Raw genomic sequence first — 26109 nt, forward strand, 5'->3', positions numbered from 1 at the left:
ATTGAGATCTGTTCAAATTTAGAAAATATTTATAAAATTTTTTAGTTGTACTAAACTGTATTTTTTTCAATAAACTAAAATCTAAATTGAAGGAAAAACTGTCGTTAAGTTTTCTTATTAATTCCTCAAAATTTTTGACCTTTTAAATAAATTTTTAAGTTGTTTTTGCAGAATACTACCTTTATTTATTTATCATATACATTTATGAGTATTATTATAAAAATCTGGATTTCATAAAACTTAACTATAAATGGATGGAAAACGTATCTTGACGTTGTTTGGTAGCTCATTTATAAATATATGTTTATAGTTTTTTAAAACGTTAAATCATTTTAATAATATAACCGTTATTTTAAGAAGATTTACTTACTTTTACCTTAAAGTTTTTATATAGGTGTTGGTAGAACAGTATAATCACTTAATTGAGATTTAACAGTTTCATATATTGGTCTACTTTCGGATTCTGTTATTAGTCCATAAGATTCAGGTGGGGCACATAATGATTGTAATTTTGAAATATAACTATCAAAATGCTCATGATGTCCTATTTTATCACTTATTGAAGAATTTGATGCTACCATTTGCGTGTCCATCATACTTGGCGCCCCAATAGCTGATGATAATATATGAGAGGCTGTTCCAGCATTTGGCGGGGGCGGTGGTGGAAGGGTACCATGATGATGTTGCATCAAATTAGGTGGATAATGTGAATGCGAGTAAATAGATGTTGGTTGAAGTGGATGTGATAAATGGTGATGGGATATTGTTTGCCCCCCTGTTGATAGATTTGTTGAATTCGTTGATACAGGTAATGGAAGAGAAGTTGATGATACCACACTTGGGATGCTGCTCATTGATGTTGTTACCAAAGAGTTTGTGTTAGGTGGATATGTACCAGCAGATGTGTTAGATGGTATTCGAACATGTTCAAGTAATGTTATTACATTATTGCGTAAACTTTCATAGTAATTGTTTAAATTATCACCACTACGTTGGCCTGGTATTATAGTAATTTCCTGTTTCGAAAAATGAAAAGTTTATAGAAAATTAAAAAACAAACAAACTAAAAAAGCATAACTTTGTAAGAATAAAAAAAAAAATTTAATTTACAAGGTAAGTAAAGTTTAAATAAGTTTTTCATTGCATAAAAATATTTTTTAACCTTTATTTTTAAAAATTAATTAAAAAAAAAAATTTGATTAAATATTTTCATGTTTTGCCAACTTTAAACAATTCAGCAACATCTTCAAATCGGGCATCAGCACCTTGGAAACGATAAACAGAATATTTATCTTACCAACTCATAAACAACTACTTTAGGAAGTATACCTTGTACCGAAATTTGTGATATATCACTGGATCAGCTTATCGATCATAAAATTTCATTAATTCTCGTCTATCTATAATATAACTATAATCCTGGAATTACTTTAAAAATTAAATATAGAAACGAAAAAAATTATTACTGATAACAACAACTAAATTAACGCTTTATTTGATGAAAAAGAAAATCTATAAAATAAGTTTTACGATTCGCAAGATTGTGTCACGTGGGATTAAACTTTTGAAAAAGAATATACGCAACTTAATTAAATTGAAGAATGGAACATAGCATCTGCGAAGAGATTGTACATTTTTTAATCTAAAACGTGCCCGTCTTTGGCCTTAAAAATGTACAATCATTATCTATCCGGAAATTTCTTCATAAAGTTTTAAGCTTTTATTTATATATACGCATATAATTTGCACATTGTTCACTTTCAAGATAAGTGCTTTCCGATACGAGTATGTATTTTTATAAATAATGTAGTGGGCTATACAAATAATATGTAGTTAAGCTAATACAAATTTTTTTAGTTATTTTTTATTACACTCCCAAAGATCTACACAATATTCCCTGATAGGGTTTCATTAATAATAAAGTATTTTACTATTTTTGGAGCTCCTCGAAATGTGACTACCCAATCGATTATACCGAAACGGAAGCCTGAACATTTGACTGGTTAAACTTATACCTTCGTTAAAGGTATATTAACTTTGGTATGGAGTTTGTAACCACTTGAAGGAGTCGTTTGTGGTACTCTTTTATACAGAAATCAAAAAAATTATTTACATAAAGCATTACTTTTCCTGCCATTAGTGCCGTGGTTGTGGCGCCGGTCCTTTAACCGAAGGGTCTGGGGTTCAAAGCCCAGGTCAGGTTACTATAAAAATTATATTCAATATTTTAGCTTCAATATACAATACTTATAAAATAACAAATTAGTATGCAATTAATTTCCATATATTCATAATTAATTCGATATTAAAAAAAATCCAAGAAAAATAAACAATAAATATTAATAACTTTAAATATTTAATATAAAAAAAACACAATGGCAGGCTAGTCACCTACCTAGTTAAAACTCTATCACGCAATGAAATTGGAGCATGACATAGTCGATGATGTCATGCACTAGCCCTATACTCCTCCTAGGAGTGGAAAAGTGCCCTGAAGACCATGTATATCAAAGTTGTACAGGAACATGAAGCACATCTTGAAAAAAAAAATAGTGGATTTTTTTGAGTCTAATTTATGTTTTTTTTTTCTAATTATCAGTTTTTTAATTCAAAATTTTATGTTTAAGCAGCTATTACTTGAAAACGGTAAAACATCAATCATCGGAATAATGTTATGTGGGTCTATAAATTAACAGAAAGTTTCCGAACATCACTATACTCTAGCTTCAACAGCTTCGAAGCTATAATGGACATTCGATGTCATAATTTTTTCAATCGGTTAAAATAAAGAAAAAAACCACCCAAAAGTACCACTTTTTTTCTAAAAAACTTGAACAAATCACCCCTCAACAGCTTTAACTCTTGAACATGTACATATTTCTATACATTACATATTTCATTTCGTACAAATTCATATTTAATGGTTATAAAAGAGAGGAGTATCCCCTTTTTTACCGACCGTATTATGTAAACAATAGGTAGGTTATGTGATGGCAACAAATTTTGCATACTGAGTTTTCGGTGGGAATGCACTTGTCCATAGTAAGGAGGTGTAAATAAACTATTTTTAGCAACCTGTCGGTCTGTGTGTGCACGCGTTTATCTCAAGTTCTGCTGAACCGATTTTCATGAAATTTTATATGTAAGTTTATTTCCACCATGGCACGGACTGATCAACTTTTGAGATATATCAGGCCTCGGGAACTGCACTTTTTAGCGGGTCTATTTTACATTTTTGAACATTTTGAAGAAAATATTCAACCATTTTACTCGAAATTTTATATATGTATAAGCTCAGCTCGACCGTCCGCGAAACCTCCTAACTTTTGGAAAAAATCAGGCGTCAGCAACGGGACGTTTACTACGGGCCAAATATACATTTTTGTGTATATAAAGAGAAATAATCAACCGATTTCATTGAAATTTAATATTTAAATTCTTCTTATTAAAACAATGAACATATAAATTTTTTTTAAAGATCAGGGCTCGGAAACTGATCTGCGGGCCGATTTTACATTTTTTATCATATTTACGGGACGGATTGATGGAATTTCTTGAAATTTGATATTTGAGTTCTGGTTGTTACCGAAACTAACTGGCGAGCATTTCAGTTAATTCTGGTAACAGAAAGCGAAACTCTACTAAGAGCCAAATTTACATTTTTCTAGGTATGTTAACTATAAGCTTACTAATGTCCTAAAAATTGGAAAGAAGTATTTAACAGACATTTTTATAATATTCTGTAACACTTTCACTTAACTAGACAATACACATTGCGATCAGTTATGTGCAGATTCTTTTTAATTGATTTAAAACAATGAAATATTTGCCACCAAGTATGCAAAATAAAATATCAGTCTTTTTTCTTTTCTTATTAATGTAGTTAAAAGCAGATACGAGGTTCATTTCACAGTTCTCTTACTACAAATTCTAAAGATTACAAGGGAGAAAAGGTCAAAAAAATAAATATTGATTTTTTAAATAAAAGTACCAGAATTAATATCAAAAAATTATAAAATGAACAGAAGAAATTTTTGATGTAATATACTTTTTTTACGTTTTTAGAATAAGTGATTTCTTATTTCACATTTAAAAAATATTTTGAATCCAATGCTCTTCTAAAACCTCTTGCCGAAAGAAAAAACTTCTATTATTTTAATAATAGGAATACCAAAACAAATTTCTCATTTATTTTATCTTATTTTTTCAACGAGTACATTTTGATGATTTTAAAGTAATTTTTGCAGTAAATCAACAAAAGAGTTGGTAAAAAAATACCATTATGTAAAAAAATCTTTTTTTTTCCAATTTCTGTTGATTTAACATTAATTAGTTACCACAAAATTTGAAAAGTTTAATTATATGTAGTTTTGTGTTAGAAGACATATGTATAATGATAGAAGATATAATATGTATGTAGCAATTTAGTAGCACATAATATACATATAATATAAAGAATGTTTACATGCAAAAAGGTTTGGTAAGAATGGATGAGTTATTGAAAGACATATAAACAATGGCATTTGAACATTTTTGTAACGCAATTTTGAGGTCTTAAAGCAAATTGGGGTTTCTTTTTTAAAATAATTTTTTAATGTAGAAATGAGAATATTATGCTACTCTAAAAATCCTATATCATACGTAGGTATAGTATGTATAGTTTTTAGTTTGAGTTGTGTTCCGAATGGGTTACTAGTAATTGTGTTTCAATAAATAGAGGAAAAGCAAAAAATTAATTACAGAAGTATTTATTTTAAAATTCGTATTGTGATCGGAAAAAAGAATATTTTTTTGTATTCATAGAGTTTTTAAAAAGTCTTGATTTTAATTTCTTATTTTCTGGAAAGTTTGAGTTTCGCTTTTGTTTTTGTTTTGTTGCAATTTAATTTGAAATGACTGTAGTTCAGTCAATTAAATTAATGGTCACATTTTTATTTCAAACAAAAATAGAAAAGTATAAAAGTGGTTTAGATGAAGCAAACTATCTTTTTAACTTTTTTGTAGGAAATACTTAGAATACAAAAACTGAACACAACTGCCTACATCACATCTAAATGAGAAACTGCGCAGTTGTAAACTTAAATTTAATATTTAAGAGAATTTATTTATAGAAGTTTATTTTAACATGGTGGTTCGCGCTACTTATTAGTTTAATTTACGTAATGTCATCTTTAACAAAAGGAACGAAATTATGCGAACGGGATGACAAACAGAGTGAAGCAATCAACCGTGTGCTACCCATCACACGGTAGCAAAAATCATCGTTGTTATAGTAGGTTTCTTCGCATTTCCTGTTCAACATCAACCATAAATTCATCGCAGGCCACGCAATTGTTGTTGCGTACCATGAGTGTGTATGTGGCTGATATTTTTATTAGTACCTTGGAAAATGTGCTAGATTAATACTTTATAATATATGGAGTAAAAACAGCGCATCAAACAAACTATCATGCTTCTCTTTTGTTTTTGTAAAATTTTACCTATGAGGCTAACACCTCTATACTCTATTTTGCACTTCAAAAATTTTCTTATAAAACCCTACTTATCCTGAAATTGGAATTGGCTTAACTAATATTTTTACTGCATCATGTAATTTTTATACTGCATTAGATTACTCTATTCAAGCATTTATACAGATAACATTTAGAAAAAACATTTAAGGTCGATAACTTGCTTAACACTTCAAATATTTTTTTTAAAAAATGTTCTCCTTAACAAATTTTTCGCAAATTTAATTTTCTGTATGTTCATATAATTCCAGAACTTCCTTGCAGAGAAGTTACTTAAGTTTTCAAAGGTTTCCAATGATTTGGTCGATCAAAATCACAATGAAGGAATTAATACTTGAAAGTAATTTTAGTGATGCTTTGGTTTTTGCAAATAATACTCTATATTTAATTTTTTTTGTCAATTTGCGATGCGTGATTATAATTTTCTCATTTTTGGCACATTGAAACTATACTCGAGGGTCCCAATATCAACCTTGGATTATGAAACCATAGTATTGGTGTAAACTATTTTTAGACTATAGTAATAATATGGAGGCTATAGTATTCTATAATATACTGTAGTAGCACAGTAAATAAGTAGATAACTAGAAATATGATTTTCATTTTTTTTTTGCTTAATCAATAAAAATTAATTTTATAGAATTCTATATAAAAGTTTTTTTCTTAATTTAATCATTTATTATACTTTTTCTTACTAATAATTTTTATTATTTATCACCATATTTTTATATTTCAAGTAAAAAAAAGTAATACATTTGGAATAATTTATATGCACATTTATATATAATACACCTACAAAATATATACATATGTATATAATGTATGTGTATTTTATTGCTCAATTTATTATATTAATATTATTCAATCTACCTAAAAGGATTCCATGAAAAAAAATGAATGTTATATTTCGTTTCTGTTTCATTTAGCCATACAATATGTACGTAATTTTATATAATTATGTACATATTTGCACATTTATAAGACATGGCATTATAATAAAGAAAAACGAATTGAAAGCAATTCCATATATCTATTACGTAAGTATATAAGTAACATACATACATACATAAAATTTTCTATAATATTTTACTGATCCACCAATAATCGCATTAAAAAAGGAAAGAAGTGTAATTTGTGTAGAAAATGAAAGATTTTTTTTCTTCTTAAATTCAATTTTGTGTGTTCGATTTTCTATTATCATTATTGGAGGTTCCCATTAGATCCATATTTTTTTGTGCTTATGTACATGAATTACAATTTATCATCAAATATGAATGTATGTTTAAAACTCAAATACATATGTACGTACATATGATATGAATCCATAAAGTAAATAAGTTGTTAGATGTAAATGGTAAAAATAATTCATGAAACATATTATGTACATAAGAATAGAATTTCTATGCATATACACACCTACATAATTGAAACATATTTATATGCTTATACTACAATAAATATGCAAGAAAAAGAATTCAAAAAGACTATCGTAAGTTCGTGACATAACAAAATTCTTTAAAAAACAAAAAAATAAAAAATATAGAAACCAAGTACCTATCAGCCCCAATCAAAAAAAAAAAAAAATTAAGTTATACGGGGGGGTCTTCAAAACACACAAAGAAAGGCGTTACCATTTAACAGAAAAGAAAAAAAAAATACATGTTTTTCCAATTGCTGTAGAGCAATTTTATGCTCATGCCCATAGAAATGAGAACACGAGATACATTTGTATGTGCTTATCTGTTTATATATTATTGATATCCATTCCTATGTATAAGTTCTTGTCCTTAACGTGTATACATATTGTTTATATATATGAAATTTAATTTTCATATGAAGGATACTATTTGTTTATACATGTTTTTTTATTTTCCCATTGGATAACGTACTGTACAACTGCAGTAAACACTAGAAAATATTGGTTTTTAATTTTTTTTCTTAAACGTAACAAAGAAAGAAAATAGTTATATATAGTAATATATACAAATATATATACATATACGCCCAACCATGCACAATTTTATCTATGCAGATTACATATATTTATTTCATGCATACACGCTGACGAACATGTAAGTTTCAAATCGATACAACAATTAGCTAGCTCTTGTTAAATATGTAGTTTTTCAACTTGAGATCCTGAATCTTTAAATTGTACTCAGCAGACAACACATTTTCAAATTTCTTATAATCTAAATGCCCATGCTCATCAATACATGCGTTCTGATTCAAGTTTGAATTATTTTGTATGTATACTTCTATATGACTGAACCTAACTTACAACAATTCCCTTCAATTAGTCTACTATTATATTATTAATTTCAGTTTTTTGTCGTGCTGACAGTTTGTTTTTTCCAAAACTGGAGCAGTACGTTTGCTCCATCAGAAAAATAACAGCGTAATTTTTGAATTGTATTCGCACAATTGTGGAAATAATTAATTTTATTATTCCTATAAGCATATATCTAATAAAAAGTTAAGGGAAAATTCTGTAAAAGGTTTAATTAGTCAAGTTTTTAAAATAATCTGCTTCAAAAAGTCTGATGCTACGTTGACTCCATTTTTCAGATTCAAGAACCGTAATTCTAATCTTTTTTCCACGCATTTTGAAACGCAACCGAGTTATATCAAGTAATTTTTTTGTGAAAAATTTTTGTCTGTTGATCCAAATTTGGAAGGATATTGAAAGAAAGTTGGAAGGATTTTGAAAAGATTCTGATAATTTGAAATTTTATTTTAAACTCCCGGTGAAATTAAAACACCATTTTTTTTGATTCAGCTGTAAACCTCTATAATAATTTAAAATATAATAATTTAAAATATTTCAATTTTCTATCCGAAAGGAATGGTATAATTTTTAGTCCACATAGTAATTTTACTAAATTATGTTATTTAAATAAAATTACATTTCTAATAAGTTATTTAAATGGAAGATTAAATTTTAGTAAAAGTATTTTCATCGTACGATAGGAGACGCTTTTTAACAAGCCGTTTGCTTGTATTTGTATTAAAAATTTGAATTTACCTTTTTAAAACTAATAAAAAGTATAATTAGAGTTAACAATCGACAAAAATTCAAAATACGACAAATATGTTGAAAACTTCAATACAACCAGACACAACGCATTTAAAGTTATTGCGGAGCTTGTTTATTGGGATTTTGTTGGACCAAAATTTCACAATTTTCGACTCTGGCCATAAGCCCAACTTCAATTCTAGTATCTTTTTTTATACAAACAACTTTACGATGTTTGTTTTTATTCAGTTTCGCTCAATGATTACAAAATATATATATTTTTAAAACTTTCTGCATTTAAAAATAACAATTTATAATAAATTTAGCCTTATCAACTTCAAAAAAATGAAACAGAAAAAATTTTAATTGTTTTATTCTAAGAAAGATTAAATTTTAGTATGCATATTCACTTGGTAAGTTTCGACTTATAATTACAGGCTAAATTATCGACTTATATTACAGCGAATATGTAATATTGACAAATTTTCACAGAAATTACTTTTAATGTGTACCCATAATTTTTTTTTGGTTAATATGACCTCAATTTTCAGTTTGGTTAATAGACCCTCATTTCGTCGAATCTCTTGTAAAATTTTTATAACCTTCTAAATTAATCCTAATTATATAAAATAATTTTAATAAAAATAATCTAAATTTTTTTAATTAATTCCATTATTCAATTACGATGAATTATAGATTTACAGACGTATGTGCCTGTATACAAAATTATTATGGATAGAAAGAGAGTTTTCATTTATAACAATCAATAATTTTTACCAATTAAAGAAATTTATTGAACTTTTTTAATTTTTTAAAATGTACGACATGAAATACATTTAAACTATTTTTTACTTTAAACCATAAAAAGACAAAAATTAAGTTTTGAAGCGAACAAATAATTTTTCTTTATGTGAAATTTTTTCTAGATTATTTTATAATATTTAACATCGCGCAGGAACTTGTATAGCCTCTACATCCCTACACATATATAAAATGAATACAGCAAAACGAATATTTATGTAAATAGCATTTATGTAGGTACACATAAAAATGTTATTAACTTTAATAATACATACATAAAATATGGTTTATAACTGTACAAATGTATTTTTAATATTGCGAAGAAAACTCTTACTATAGAACGTTTTACATACGTAAAAAATATATATGAATGAAAAAAGGTAATAATTTTTCTTCTTATTGTACATTTTTTCAAGCAAAAAGAATTAAATGTACACTACATACATTATATACGTTTGCATATATACTTTGTATGTATGTATGTTTTATGCTATATTAAATTTCATACACATTGTCAGAGACAAATTATTTTATTTAAGATACATATTGTTTTATATTTTTATATATTGCATATTTTTAGGGATAAAAGGAAAATTTATATATGTACATACCACCATATAAATATATTTTTATATGTATATGTCATGCTTTTTCATTCAAAAAGATTCTCGGACTACTGACTTCTATAAAAGTATTTTCTACAAAATGGCGGAGTACTCGTATATTCACTTTTTGTTTTTGTAAAACATTATTATTTGATGAAAAAATTTCTTCAATTTATATTTCGATTTTTCCACTAATTTTCATGCATAGAGTGTAATTTAAATCTATAACATTCCATATAACTAAATTACTGATTATCAAAATAAATGCAAATACAAGTCCTCAATTGAGCGAAAATCTGTTTTTCAATATTCTAATACTTTGAAAAATTAAACAAAAATAAAAAAATTAAATGAAAACTGCAGTTAAAACCTGTTTCTTATATTGTTACTTTTAGAGTGATAAAAACAAAGATGTAATTAAAAATTTGTTAGAAGGAAACCGAATTGCATACCACAACCATACTGCGCATACATATTAGTCTTTTAAGGAAAGATCTTTTCTTATATCAGCATTTTCATTTAATATTAAAAACTGCATTTCTGTTTTGCTTAATAAACAATTTTTTATAAATCTTAAGTTTGGAACTAAAATAGTAATTAAGTTAAACCCCTTTTTTAGAATGTATTAATAGATATAACAAAAAAATATTAATTATTTCGTTTGAAAAGAGTAAATATACCTCGATTAAAATAAATTATTTTGATATTTCTACTCTTAACCTTGTATTTTTACAACAATATAAAATTTCTTATCTTTCCTTGGATAATTCAAGATAGATCAATAGTGTTCAAAAAATTTTACATTACACAGCATTTTGATAGTCTCAAACTCACTGAGAAATTTTTTCTATTTTTGTTGAAAGATGAGTTTTATTTACTCTTTATCTTGAACCAAAATTTGAGAATATGTTCTCTTTTACTATTGAATTTAATTTATAAGTGACCTTATAATCAAATAAATATTGTGTTAAATAAAATAAAATGGCGCTAGTAAAAATAGATTTTTATTTTCTTATTCGGAGAGTACCTTTAATTATAATTTAGAATTCTATTAAATTACTCATGTCCATTTTCGTTCAATGAAAAACTATTATTATGATTTTTTTCAAAATTCAAAAATTCAAAAAGAATTCAAATTTCATGTAACAACGTATTAAAATAATTCAATATTGAATAACAATGGTTAAATAACATTAACCTATACGAATGCTATATTGGAATTAATAGCATTCGCATAGATTAAAAACTCGCAATATTAAGAATTGCTTATCTTTAATATTATAAAATTGTTTTTTTTTACTTTCAATATAACAAAAAATATATTTAACTTAAATTCAGTAGACTTAGGTCAGTGTCGAATGTAATTTTTAAATCTTTAAAAACAGAACACAATCACCTTGACTGATATAAGAATAATTTCTTCTAAGCAGTAAAAGAAAAAATATTTAAAAACTTTTCAGTTTTTAATAATTTTTAAAAATTATCACAAAGTTTTCTACCATTACCACCACAAAATATTTTCCTTTTTATTTCTTCCCAAAAAATTTTCTTAGGGTGAGAAATTTTGAAAGAATTATAATTCTTTTTTTTGTTTTAATTTAATATTGTCTCTGTCTCGGCGTCTAAAACACAAAAAAAAAATCAAAAAAGTAAAAACTTTAAAAAACAATTTTAAAATTTCTCATTTTTATTTGCAAAGTTTTTAAAGTTAAAATTAGAAAAAAAAAGGTTATCAAACCCAAGAAACAAAAACAGAGAAAAGAAACAGAAAAAATATGACTTTCTCTTTCCGAACTTGTGCTTCCCATAATTTGTCGTGATTTTTTTTTCTCCTTCCTTCCTTACTCTTACCGTTCTCACATTAATATTTTTTAATTCCTTTACTACAAAAAAACAAATTTCTCTTCCATTTTTAATTTTTGTCTCAAAAAAATATTGTTTTTTTTTTTATTTGTTTTTTTTTTAATAATTATTATTAATTTTACTCATTATAATTTTATGGTTAAAAGTTATTAAAAGTCTATGGGAAAAAAGTTATTTTTCTCTTCTCTATAATACTTTACATTCCTACGAGCATAGCAATATGACAGTGGCTTTGCACTATTATAACAGATATTTGCTAAATATTTTCTTTTATAAACTTCACATTTAATATGGGTGTGAAAGTGAGCAAAAAATTATGAAAAAGAAAAATTAATATGAGTAAAACTTTTGTTTAAAAGTCAATCTAAATTAGATTATTAACTTCAAAAAATATACATACATAATATGTTTGTATGTATTAGTAATAGTATAGTAATAGTATTTAATATAAATATATGTATCTATCTATGTATATACAAAATTGAGTTACTTGAATTATTATATTAAGAGAGTAGATTAACGAAAATTTTATGAAAATATTATAAAAGAATTTTGCGTATAACTCACGACTTCATAATTTTTCTATGCGCAAATATCTAATTCCCCTTTGGCACACACCAAACCATACACACTACTCTAATTATATACCCATTTCCTGATTTTATATACATAATTGGAACTATATACAAATGTGTAGCTATTATGTGTATGTATATATGTGTGAATATTTAATTTTAAAAGTTTCTTTTTACATTTTCTACAGAAAATTAATTGGCAAACTTGTAAAAACGGTAAAACTTTTTAGCCGACCTTGAAATATTATTTATATTGTTGAGAAGCTTTTTAAGAGTTTAATACCGAACAAAAAACCAAAATAATAAGAATAATAAAAAAGTAAGCCAAAAATAATATCTAACACAGCCACATAAATATAACTCCTCACGTAACAGTTTCTCTAAAAAGTTAAACTTTGCTTAGTATTTTATAGGTTTTAAAACTTTCAATTTACTTTTTTTTTCTGTTTTTTGTTCTTCCTATATTTTTTTAGTACCCTAATTTTGTAATTTTCTCACCCTCTGTCCTGATCTCTTAACACACAAATATTATTCCTTTCACTTTTATTCTAAAAACAAAAAAAAAAAACAATACACATAAGTGGAACAAGATAAAAGTTTGTTTCCATATTAGTGAAAATTTGATATGCGAAGCAGGAGTACGAATTTTTCACATTTTGACCTGTTTTTTGTCTTAAAAACAAATTTAACCTTAAAAAAAACTTAAGATCACTGAGCAAACTAAGTTATGTGCTAATTTGGTAGTTAATTGAATAAAAAGTCATTATAATAAATAATTTTTGGGATCTAAAGTTTAGAGTAAAATTTCGCAGTTTAAAGAAGAAAAACATTAAGAAAACGTTAAGAAAAACTAACGAAAATATTATTTTAAGAACAAGTTTTAGGTTTGAAAAACTTGAAAGAAATTAGGATTATTTCAAATTTGGACTTTTAGAAAGGATTATTTCAAATTTGGATGCAAGGAAACTACACATATAAGTAAAATCCATTCATTACAACGCGCGCTAAATAAATATTTTTAAAATAATAAAGAATTATTATTAATATGTGAGTAAGGTTATTATTAATATGTGACTAAATATGATTACGATCTTATAAAGCACCTACGCTTAAAATCGTATAAGTGACTCTCTTACTTTTACTCGTTGTAATCTTAACTTTTTACAACCAATAATTTAAATTTTAATTTTTAATGAAATTCCTTTGCCAAGCATTTCTAAAAACTATTGCCCACGTTTAAGTACATCTTATTTTGTATATTTTGAATTAATCATTGAATTATTTCAATGCTTATGCATGGTTTACAAAAAAAGTTATTTTTAATCATATTATTTACATTTTCCAAGTAGACGACATTTAGAACATTATACTATGTCTCGAACATGATATACGAAACTAAACCCTATTTTTGAATTTCCTTTTCTAATCCCTATTCTCTGAAATATTCTCCAGAGCATACTGCTAGGGAAAAAAATATGAAAAGTTTAAACGGTAAAATAACAATGTTTACTAAATAAACAAGAGCAATACAGGTGATTCAGATGAAAATTTGTAACAAAAATGCAAAATTTCGCAATTTTCTCGATTTTCTAATGGATACATTTTCTTCAATAAACCAGGCAATTGGAAGAAAATTTAATATATATTTCTTAGGTTTTTCTTAGCATTTGTTTGTAAATTATGGTCAAATAGACTTTATAAACAATATTTACGTGAATTTATTTTCTTACTTTTTCTTAAAGAAGCTGTATTTGAGTATCTGTGCTCTTGATTTATTTTTACATTTGGCAAACTTACGTTAATTTCATAAAATTTTTGTAAAAATTTTGTTTATACTAAGTTTTTCAACTTAACCGCAATATCATATTAGTTATTTTTTTTGATAAGCCTAGATCTTAAAGTAATCTACATAAACATATTCTTCAATGTTTTGCTGAAAAGTAAAAATCATGACTATAAGAAATAAATAGAGTTGGGTCAAACCAATGGTTTGCAATTTAGCACTTTTCCCTTCAACAAGTGCAAATACTGCTTTTAAGAACAATCAGCTATGTACTATCTATATTATTAAAATTACTTTTGTTCATATTCGAATATATTTAAAAAATTGCATACCTTTAGAATAAGTAATGTATTCAATCATTGTAAGAAACCAAAAAAAATTGAAAGAGGCGTAAACATAATGCTCGATTAAGGGTTATTTGCGTAGAAAAATAATCATATTTTTTAGTTGCATAGAGTTTATCGTTAGCTTTCTACGTTTAAAGAAATTTACAAAAGCTTATGGTTTCGAATATATAAGGTGCCAAAAATTCACATTTTACAAATTTCGTAAGACAATAACGTTAGAAGGGGTGGAAGTGGCAAAAAGTTTTTTTCTAATGAAATAAAGTATTTATTAGTGTCCAAAAGCTGTTAAAATTTTAGTCTTTCACAACCTTTTCTAGAAGAAAACGACGTCAAAAATAAAAAAAAAAAAACGAATTTTAGTTTACGGTAAATTTTAACGGTAATTTTTCTTTTTTTTAAAGTTGAAATATAGTAAAGTGCGATTGCAAAATTAAAAAATGGTTACGATTTCACTGCACTAAAAAGTTAAAAAATGTCATTTTGGGGTTTTAAGGGGATATAACTTTTAGGGTGGGGAGGATTAGATAGGTAAAAATTTTCTTTTACTGAAATAAGTTTTTAGTAGAGATCTATGTAAAAATAAAATTTCAGTTTTCTATCTTCAATGGTGTAGAAGTTTTGTAAACATGTCCACGGACGGACCGGTGGACGTTGTGTGAAACTAATAAGCACTTTTTTTCAAAAATTTTTTGAAAAAGTTATGGTTCTGCGATTTTTAGAACTTTGATGGTACAAAGAATGGTCAACAATACAGGGTGTGTGAGGCTTAATTGTATTCCCGAAGCAGGGTGATAGAATGCATGCAGACGAACAAAAAACACCTAGCGACATTTTTCTTTTTGGGCGCTTGTTCTCGAGTTATGGGGCCTCAATATAGGAACATGCAAAAACTTTCTGATTTTAACATTATTATTTATAACTCGGGAAATATAACTCTTAAATTCAACTTTGTATACTCATTTTAAAGCTAATAATATGTTGCCCACGTTATATTATGTTATATCACAATAAAGAGAAGAATATAGGGCTCTTTCTCCTGTGAAAAAACAGTAGGTTAATAACGTGGAATTGTAAATAAATGTCGGTTAAACGCAAATTTAGAAAACACTTTTTTTAAATTTTGATTTTGAGCTTGAATATCTCTGAAACTAAAAAAGTCTTTGAAAACCCTTTTATACCGTTAGAAGGAAAATTTTATTACCTTTAAAATGAATTTACAAAGTTGGATTTACCCTTCATATTTCCCGAGTTATAAATAAAAATGTGAAAATCAGACTATTTTCGGCTGTTCCAACTTTGAGGCCCAATAACTCGAGAAAGGGGGCCGAAAAAGAAAACCGTCACTAGATGTTTTTTGTTCGTCTGCATGCATTCTATTACTCTGATTCGGGAATACCATTCAGTTCCATACACCCTGTATAATATTTAGGATTTTATTTCAAACGAGCGCAATAATTAATTTAAAATATTATGAAATATAAAGGAAAAACAATAGGAAATCACAGATGTCATCAATATACATATGTATGTATATACTTTTAAAATCATACTTACACATAAATATAACGTTACTTTTAGTCAATCTATATTTTTGTGTATACATTTTGCTCTACTACGTTTAAGTAAATATTTATATATATGTATAAGAAAACAAGATTTATACCTATGTACATACCTAGACAGACGGTCTCTGTTATGTTATAGTTGAAAAAGATTCATTAACCACTTGGGAAAAACCCGAATCGAACATGAAAATAACGGTCCTTTAACTGTTTGTTATTGTTGTTGAAAATGACGCCGACGGGATTCTAAATCTCTTTGAGTGAATATCAAATTAATTTTTGTATGTCTAGTTAAACGAATATGAAGAACATTGAAGTTACATCTAATATTTAATTTATTAAATTTAAGGTTTTCATGAAATTTTATAAATTTAAAAATTTAATTTTACCTAACTCATCAAAATGTTCGTTATGATTGTATGGTTCTCACCATTTTAGCTTTAAGAAAATTTTAAACAAGATTTATGTAATGAAAAACTTTATATACTTACATTGTGTATGGTAAGTAAGCACATGTTGGCCAAAAGTAGTTTTCTGTATTTAATTTTAGTTGTTCTAATTATTCAACTTCAGTCAAGTAAAGTGATAGTTATTACAACTTAAAGTTTTAAATTTTTATTTTTCTCTATATACTCAAATATAAAAATTTTATTTGGAAAAATTATTTAAGAAATTTTCCTCTGTATAGTGTAAAATTTTGTACGCGTAGTTGGTAAAAAATATACAAAAATATTTCAGTTTTTTATCGAATACTACGCTATGTAAACAATTTTTTGGCCAATTTTATACTTTCATACTCTGAATTAGGATATTAAGTTAAAGAATTGGAAGGAGAAATAAAACAGTATTTTAATGTCGTTAGTTTATGGCAAAAAAGTTTTCATATGAAAAACACTTCGCAATAACCAACCTTATTCTACGTACCCGATCACCATTACTCAATTGTGATTCCATAGCATTAATATCGGATTTTAATCGTAACATTTGTGATTCAACTCTTGCATTTTCACGTTGCAATTCCGAAATTTCGGCTTCTAATGTTACTAAATCTTCACCATTAGCTGAAGTATTTCCATCATTTCCGTTAGTATTACTTTGTTGTTGTTGCGCAGAGTTTTGTTGTGGTGTAGTTGTACTTGATATTGCATTTGATATTGTTGATTTGTTAATTGATGACGATGTTAATGATGAAACAGATGATGAAGATGCTGATGAAAATGCTGCTGATGCTGCTAAAACTGATGTTAATGATGAACCAACTCCAGCTGATGCTGATAGAGCCGATGTTGATAAACCACTTAGACTTGCAATTGATGATGTAGTTGCCGATGATGCTGAGCCAACAGAATTCATAAGCATTTCCATACCTGTAAAATCAGGAAAAGAACATTTTTTAATTATTTTTCAGTAAATGTTAAAAATGAAATTATAGTTTTGTTTTTCAATTTTGTTGTAAATTACAAATTAAGCAACTAAAAAGGAAATTACATATTAAAGAAAAAAATATTGCAAATTATATAAAATAATATTTTACTCTAAATGAAATAACTAATAGTTATATGGAATATGGAAATATGGAAATGTCAAAAATTTACACAAATTAAAAAAACCTAGTTATCTAAAATGCTTGAGAAATTTTCTAAATAATCTAGCAGCCTGATTGTGTATCTTGCTTTTATATTCACTTTTTATTCACTTTCAAATCAGAGTTCCCCCTTTTTCTAATGGATATTTCATTTTTCCAGTTTGATTTTTGCATTTTTTCTGAAATTATCGACTGAGCATCTAGCTTTCAAAAACAAAGTGAATAAATTTTTTATACATTTTAGGAAAAAACTAGATACGCAACACCGAATAATTCTTCCCACTCGAAAATTACATTATTCAAATATATGATAGTTACTCACTTTCTTCTCACTTGCCGAGTAAAATAGCGAGATAGACGGTCAAGCCCTAAATCTGAGTCGGATCATAAATCTATTTTTATCAACGCGGTGGCATTGAACTTGTCAAAGCATAATTGAATTTTAATACTAGAATAAATTAAAATAATTTTTCAAATAGCTGTATCTCAAACTTTCAGAAGTCATTAAAACATAAATCTTTTGGTCTAGATCGCTCCTTTAAAAAACATCATAAAATAAAACTGGCTATAAATATATGAACTTCGTTTTTTATTAAATCCCTTTTTATACTACTCAGCAAAAATTGTGATCAGGTTTTGTGTAACTGAAAATTTGTACCCTTCCTCTTAAATCGCTCCCACTATGCTGGCCAAAATTTTCCAAAAAGCCTTGGCTAGAAGCCCCTAGGCCTTCTAATGCGGAAGTTGTTAAAGTTTTATGATTTCGTTTGGTATGTAGGCAGAAGGAGTAAACCCGCATAAAAACATTTTATTTCATTTTATCATGTCCAGACATATTCGTAACAAATTTTTTACCACGTTTCAAGATAAAAGACATTTTGATTGTAGGAGTTATTGTAAAAAAAAATGTAGCTGCTATTGATACGTTTCCAGCGACCAATTTCGCAGTTTTCTAGGTCACTTTAGGGCTGCATTATTAGAGTTTACAAATTTCTACAAGAAAAAAAAAAAAACATGAACAAGATTGAATTGAAATAAACATAAAAAAGGAAATAACAGAAATTTTTTATATGAATTGCCGACAATATAGAGGGATAGAGTAGCAAACAAATTCACTGCAAAATTCAAGTTTTAAAGGATCTGAAGTTTTAAATATGAATTGAAAATCATGAATTTTCAATAATCGTCTATTAGTTTCTGTTTATTAAAATAAAACCAAACAATAATATAATTTTGGTATATCAATGAAAATGTTTTAAGAAACGGATTAGGTTTATAAAGTTTTTTCACTTGCATTTCTAACCATTTGTTTGACTGGATTTTATTTTATTGTTATAGCTATAACTGAATGTGGAATTGAATGAACTAAATAAATATATTATAAAAAATTGCCTAAAAAAATTAATTTTATGCAAGTATTTTAAATAGTATGAAACTTGTTTCCACTTTTTCCTTTTTAATTCCAAATATTAAATAATTAAATATAATAGGCATTACAAGCTTAACAATAAAATATATTTAAGCATTTCAAATCAGATTTTAATTAATTTTGTTAAGTTTTTTTTCTTCGTTTTTATAATATAATATTGGATATGCGGCTATTTGACTTCTTGGTAAGGCTTTTCTAATTAAGTTCAAAGAATTAATATTTAATAATTCTCACTTTTCTAAGTATTAAAGTATATATTGTGTACTTTTGAAAAAAAAAATATAAAAAAAAATTATAAAAAGCAACACCCAAATTACAAAATAAACCCTTATTAAATTCTAATTAAATTCTTTACAACTTTATATGCGTATAATAAAATTTCTTTTTCTTTTTTTGTATTATTTTTTTTTAAATATTTAATAAAAATATTTAATATTTTTTATAACGTTGTAATTAATTTCTTTTTTTCGTTGGGTATCCCTTTTTTTCTTTACTTTACGTGCATAATATGTGTGGAATTCACTAATTCCAAAATAAAGAGGCCAGTAACAGGACAGGAACAAAAATATTATTTTTTTTTTCTATTTTTTTTTAACATTGTTTAAGGACTTTTTAATTTTTATATATAAAAAAATTATATTTTCTTTTTATCCTTTAGTTGCCTTAAATGTTAATTTTTTGTGCATTAATAATAAATTACATTAAAAAGGACTAAAAAGAAGATCTCATCCAATATATACTTTATTTTTTTAATATACGAATTCCAAATAAGTTATATACATGCAGTAAGGAAAATGAATAAAAATGAGCAAAAAATATAGTAATCGTAGGTGGTCACAAAAGAACCATAATAAAGTTATAAACCTAAGGGTTAAAGGATTCATTTTTTTCTCCTTTTTTTCTTTGTTTTTTGACTTAATTCTTTTCTTCTTCATTAAAATTATTTAAAATATTATTAAAAAAAAAAAAGAAAAGTGATTGCATTAAAATGTGTTGAAATGCTGATTAAACTTGTAGACTTTTATTCATCATTTACTAAAAATAATGGAAAAGTTTAATTAATACGCCGTGCATATAGCTTTAGGGTGTTGACACAAAAAGAACTTTTTTTTGAAATTATAAAAAATAAATTTTTTTTTCTTAAACGATTTGCATAAAATTTTAATCTACAATGACATTCAAATAAGCAATGAGATGTATAGATGCTGCTTATGACTATTTATTTAGAAACAAAATTTACTAAGTTTGTACCGAACAAAAAATTGTTTTTCTTAATACTCAAATTGCACGAACCAAGCTGACTTTATATATAAATGCAATATGTACTATTAATCTTTCCTACTTCATCCTCAATTCCTTTTAGGCGAAATTTCAATATTACAATACAGGTATATGCAATAAGCATTGGTATTAGAATTTTTAAATGCAAATTACTGACATTTCTCTAGTCTAACGTATTAAGAACATATTTAATAGTTGGTTGAAATATAAGCGATTGAGTAGCAGCATCCCTAGATCTTCTAAACAATAACTTTTATTTTTTTTTCAGTCAAATAAATATATAATTCTTTTCTTTGTTTAAATGTAATTAAGTTTAGCAGCCTTATCTTTAGTCACATTATTGAATCAATTTCAATTTGTGAGGTTTTATACTCAAAGATCGTGAAAGACATATTCTTCAAGCAAATTATTGTTTTTTAAAATAAATTTTTACAATAATTATTACAAAAGTAAACATTTTGCTTAAGAGTCCCACGGAAAGGAAAGTTTTAAAGCAATTATTAAAAGCAGGTACTTATTTTAGAAAAGCGAAAGTATAAATTAATAAATAACGTTAAAAATAAAAAAAAAAACGTTTGAAAATAAATTTAAAAATATAATCTAAAATATCTAAAAATATAATGAGACCAATACAATAAGGTAGGTCATGTGATAGCACCAAATTTTGTATATCTAGTTTTCGGTGGGAACGCACTTCTCCATAGTAGAGAAGTGTAAATAAACTACTTTTAGAGATATGTTGTTCTGTTGACCTGTATGTGTACGCGTGTATCTCAAGTTTGGCTGAACCGATTTTGATGAAATTTTATTTTGGCTATGGCACGGATTGATGAACTTTTGGGATATATCAGGCCTCGGTAACTGCACTTTCTAGCGGGCCTGTTTTACATTTTTTTTTATTATGTAGCAGAAAATATTCAACAGATTTACTTGAAATTTCATATATAAGATATATTCGACCGTTCGCGAAACCTCCTAACTTTTGAAAGAAATCAGTTGTCAACAACCAGAAGTTTACTTTAGGCCAAATGTATATTTTGGCGTGTAAAAAGGAAAATAATCAACCGATTTTATTGAAATTTAATATTTAAATCTGAAGTGTTAAAACAATGAATCTATGAATTTTTTGAAAAGATCTCGGCTCGGAAACTGATCTGGGGGCCGATTTTACATTTTTTACCATATTACGGAACAGATGGAATTTCTTGAAATTTGATATTTGAGTTCTGGTTGTTAACAGAAGTTACTGAGGAACTTTTGGTATATTTACGAGACAAAATGAAACTACACTAAGAGTCAAATTCACATCTTTCTAGGTAAGTCAACTAAATTTAACTAAAAGGTTATTTGTGTTCTCAAAATTGTAAAACAGTGTTTAAAACGCATTTTCATAATCTTTTGGAATACTTTTACTAATCTAGATAATATACATTGCGGTTAGTTATGTGCTGACCAAATCAGATATTTTTTTTTACTTTACGTGCATAATATGTGTGGTATTTACTTATTCCGAAATAAAGACACCAGAAACAGCTACACCACTGCCAAAGATATTAAATTTTAAATATTCAGAAAAATAATAGAGTTAGTCGGGTGTCCATTTATAGGTCAGACATATCCGTTAAATTTCTGTCGAATGATTTGGCAAATCCGAGTAATTGAAATACATTCATGAAAGCTAATTCCAAACATTTGAAAAACAAGTTTTTATATTTGGACTATTTTTTATATTTTTCATACCCTATTTGGACTATTTGGACTACGTTTTTACTTGTTTTTATTTTTTTTAACAAAATAAATAAAAATGCCTTTTATAAAAAAAAATAAATTTCATAAAGGTAACTTTTAGTTTAATATTAGTTAAACTAAATGTTATTGGACCACATAACAGCAAGGAAAATTTTCGCATATTCCACGGAATCACGATTCGAAAATGCTTTTTCTTGTATGGAATTTATTTAAAAAAATTTCTAGTTAAAAACGAGTAAAGTCTCACACTAAATTTAAAATTTTCTTACGTTTTATTTGTACTTAATTTTGCTTTGCTTGGAAGAATGCAAACACATTGTAGTTGTACCCGTTTCAAACCACCCTTTTATAACATAGTCAATTTGAATTTTTAACACAATCTTTTGACAGATTCTTTTAAAGTTATAATTTTATCCATAGAAAAAACGAAGATTTTACCCTTAAGTTATAATAGCAATGAATAAAATTAAAAAATATTTTTTCTTCTTTTTTTTTTTTGTTGCATACTACTTAGTTAATTTTTGTTTTTTCCAGTTTTCAATTAAAGCTGTCAAAAACCTTTAAGCAAGTTTTCAATTATCTATAGTAAATAAGTGTGTATGTTTGTATACCATAGAAAATCAAGAAAAAACTAAAATAGAATCACATGAAAATTTTATTTTATTTTTAATTATCGAAATGTAAATGTTTTTAACTCATTAATAAAGAATGAATCAAATCATACCATTTTACATATATACTGTAAGTACGTATACGCATACATCATATCCTTTAAAAATAAACATTACATTACACATTAAGTCCTTAAAGTATAAAGCACAAACTAATAACCCATTCCTGATTTTATATGAATCCAAACTCTTTAACTTAGACATGACACTTTTTTTATATTTTTAAAGTATATTCATACATATGTATATATATGTAAAAATATGCGTACATACATAAATATTATTGTTAATATATAACTTTAACCATAAAATAAGGGGTTTCTTAATTTTTAAAACCTCTTCAGTAAAAAAGATACTAAAAATAGCAGAAAAAAAAGAGTTATTTGGAAAATATATTTGAAAAGAATAAAATCTCCCGGGATATTTTCCAAGCTTCCTAAATTTTAATTTCTCGTACGTTTTTTTTTTTTTCTTCTATTCTTTCCGTTTTTTATTTTCGCTGACAACCTTTTTTTAAAAATATACTCCTATCCTTTCATATAAAGAGCACATTATATTAAAATTTTACAGGATCAATTCAAAATTTTTCGTAAAAATCGTATATTATTTAGTAGATATAGGAATAAAATCAAATATTAAAATAATTAAAACGAGAAAAAATGGAGTTGACCGTGTCAACTCTGTGGTATCCGTACGAATATTTTATCCTCTGTGCCAGTAAATATATCATAACTGACTATGGGACAGACTATAAATTTATGTTGGCGTATTACCGTATTAATTTATGTAAAATATCAGTACTGCTTTTTCAGTTCTATTTTCTAAGATATCGCTAAACTACTATTGAAGTCGTATACAGCTACCACAAGGAACCAACCAATTCAACGAATTCATTCACCCAACTAATTTATTCGCTTGTGTGAAATTAGAATACCACAGTTTTTTTAGTTTCTGATATATAACCAAATAAATTTTTAATTTGCATGGTAGGTACCCGAACCAGTAGCACGATCATAACCAATTTAGAGTTTGGCATTTACTATAATAAATCATTTGTGAAAATTTGGTGATCTTAGCTCAAGTAGTTTTTAAGTTATCATTGGGACGGACGACGGACGGACAGAGAAAGCTAAATCGATTCAAAGTTTGACGCTGAACAGAAACATTTCCCTGAGTCTATAACTCAGATCATTATTTCTAAGCATTAGAAACGGTAAGACAAATTTAGTACACTCTTCAATTATATGTTCGCACGGGTATAAAAATTTATAGAATGAGTTACAAGATACGAGCTTGTAAGTATTTAAAAATATTTTGCTGCTTACGTTCATTTAAAGAAAGATATAATAATTTTATTTTTAAATATATGTAGACACGAATTATAAGGAAATGATATATGACTTAAAAAAATTTAGTGAATTTTTTTAATTAAAATGTAGAGAAATCATCCCCATATCTACTGGAAAAAGTATTACCTGCATAATTTGTAGAAAAGACGGTATTTTGCAACCAAATAAAGGGTTGAAAATTTCTAATTCACAAAATTTCTCACAATTTACATCTTTCAACCTTGATTCTAGTGAAATATAAATCTTTATGGAAAATAGACAACAGCATTGATCAACAAGAAAATAATAACTATAATAGAACATAAAACCGTACCGCAAAGTAATTCTTATTAGAATGGACATATAATTATGATTGGTTTGCAATAAATCTTTAAGGTAGGACTGTGCACTTATCAAATTCATAAAATTTACATTAAAAATTTAACATCACAATGAAATTTAGAATCAAAATTGAAAAATTATATCCGCCTTAAGATTCAACGTAATGGGTAATTGAATTAGATAAATTAAAAAACAACAGTATTTTCTTTTCTCAGAATTAAAAGAATATTACTGCAGTATATCAATACATATTTGTTTTAATCACCACATAGAAATCAATAAAGTTGGGTCAAACCAATGCTTTACATTTTGGTACTTTTCCCTTCAACAAGCAAAAATTACTGCTTTTAAAAACAATCTATATTATAAAATTACTTTCATTCATAAAGCAAAAGGAAATTAAAGGTGGCATTAACATAATGCTCAAATTTAAGGGTTCTTTGCGTGAGTTAAGAAAAATAATTGTATTTTTTAGTGGCATGAAATTTATCGTTAGCGCCCTGCGTTTAAAGAAATTTTGAAGAACTTACGGTTTCGGAAATAAAAACGGAGAAATAACCGACTATAATGCGTATCGTCTGGCTTGAAGAAGGTGCTGCAGTTAGTAAGGTTTAAGTTTACATACCTAGTAAATTCGACTTTTAGTAAGGTTTCGTTTTGTGCCATTAGAATTTCCTTAAAAAATCGCCAGTTAGTTTCAATAACAGCCAGAAATTAAATATTATATCATGAAATCCCATCAATTAGATTGGTAGATATGGTAAAATTGGCCCGTAAAAAAATTCAGTTCCCAAAGTCCGATGTATCCCAAAAGTTTATCAATCAGTGCCATAGACAAAATAAACTCACATATAAAATTTCATCAAAATTCAGCCGAATTTGAGATATATGCGTACCTCACTGCGGTCAATAGCAATCTAGAAAGATATGGGCCACAATTTTTGATTTGAACTTCTAAAAACAAATCCACTGAATATTAAATCGACATTCATGTTGTACTCTTTAATTGAGGTTGGAATAATATCGCATACGTATTGAATGTGAAAACTATTTAAAACGAAAATGACGTATCCTTATTAACTGTAGACCAATTACATATGTATATATATTTGCAAAATTTTACTTAGAAAACTTTTCCCTTAATGAAAAAGCATGAAATTTTTATCAGCACTACCGACATATCAACACTTATCCGACCAAAAACCCATTGTTTAGATTTGCGCAAATGTTGCACAAGATTTTAAGAATGACCCTTAAAAACTTCCTTCACATTTTAACGAGGTTCTTAAGAAGCTTTTAGTTAAAAAAACCTAGAAAAATAAAGATTTGGCTTTTAGTAGAAGCTCACATAATGACTCAAATACCAAATTTCAAGAAATGTCAAAGTTAGGAAAGCAGTTAAATTTTAAACTGACAAACGAATTCTATATGTAAAATTTTAAGTTAATCTGTTTATTCTGAATACTTTCTTAAAAAAAGAAAGAACGAAAAAAAATATAAAATCGGAACGTAGTAAATGGTCAGTTTCTGAAACCTGATAATACAAATACAAATTTTTCTTTCGTTTCAACTGAACTTGAGATATATATCTGCGGCAACAGACTGACAAAAATGCAGACATCTCTCTAAAAATAGGTTATTTACGGTAAGTTACTGTGCGAT

General features: G+C 26.4%; 1 protein-coding gene across 1 annotated transcript in view; it reads right to left on the bottom strand.

Moving 5' to 3' along the window:
- Positions 1-262: 262 nt before the first annotated feature.
- LOC129619141 (myb-like protein A) overlaps positions 263-26109 on the bottom strand; it is a 56659-nt gene continuing 30812 nt past the window's right edge. Inside the window, exons 11-12 of the mRNA XM_055534235.1 lie at positions 16987-17429; positions 263-1016 (exon numbers count right to left, since the gene is read on the bottom strand). Coding sequence (XP_055390210.1) covers positions 387-1016; positions 16987-17429 — 1073 coding nt within the window. The 3' untranslated portion in view covers positions 263-386. The remainder of the gene's footprint in view (positions 1017-16986; positions 17430-26109) is intronic.

The sequence above is a fragment of the Condylostylus longicornis genome, unplaced genomic scaffold, assembly GCF_029603195.1.
Source record: "Condylostylus longicornis isolate FDR11 unplaced genomic scaffold, ASM2960319v2 ptg000010l, whole genome shotgun sequence".
NCBI lineage: Eukaryota > Metazoa > Arthropoda > Insecta > Diptera > Dolichopodidae > Condylostylus > Condylostylus longicornis.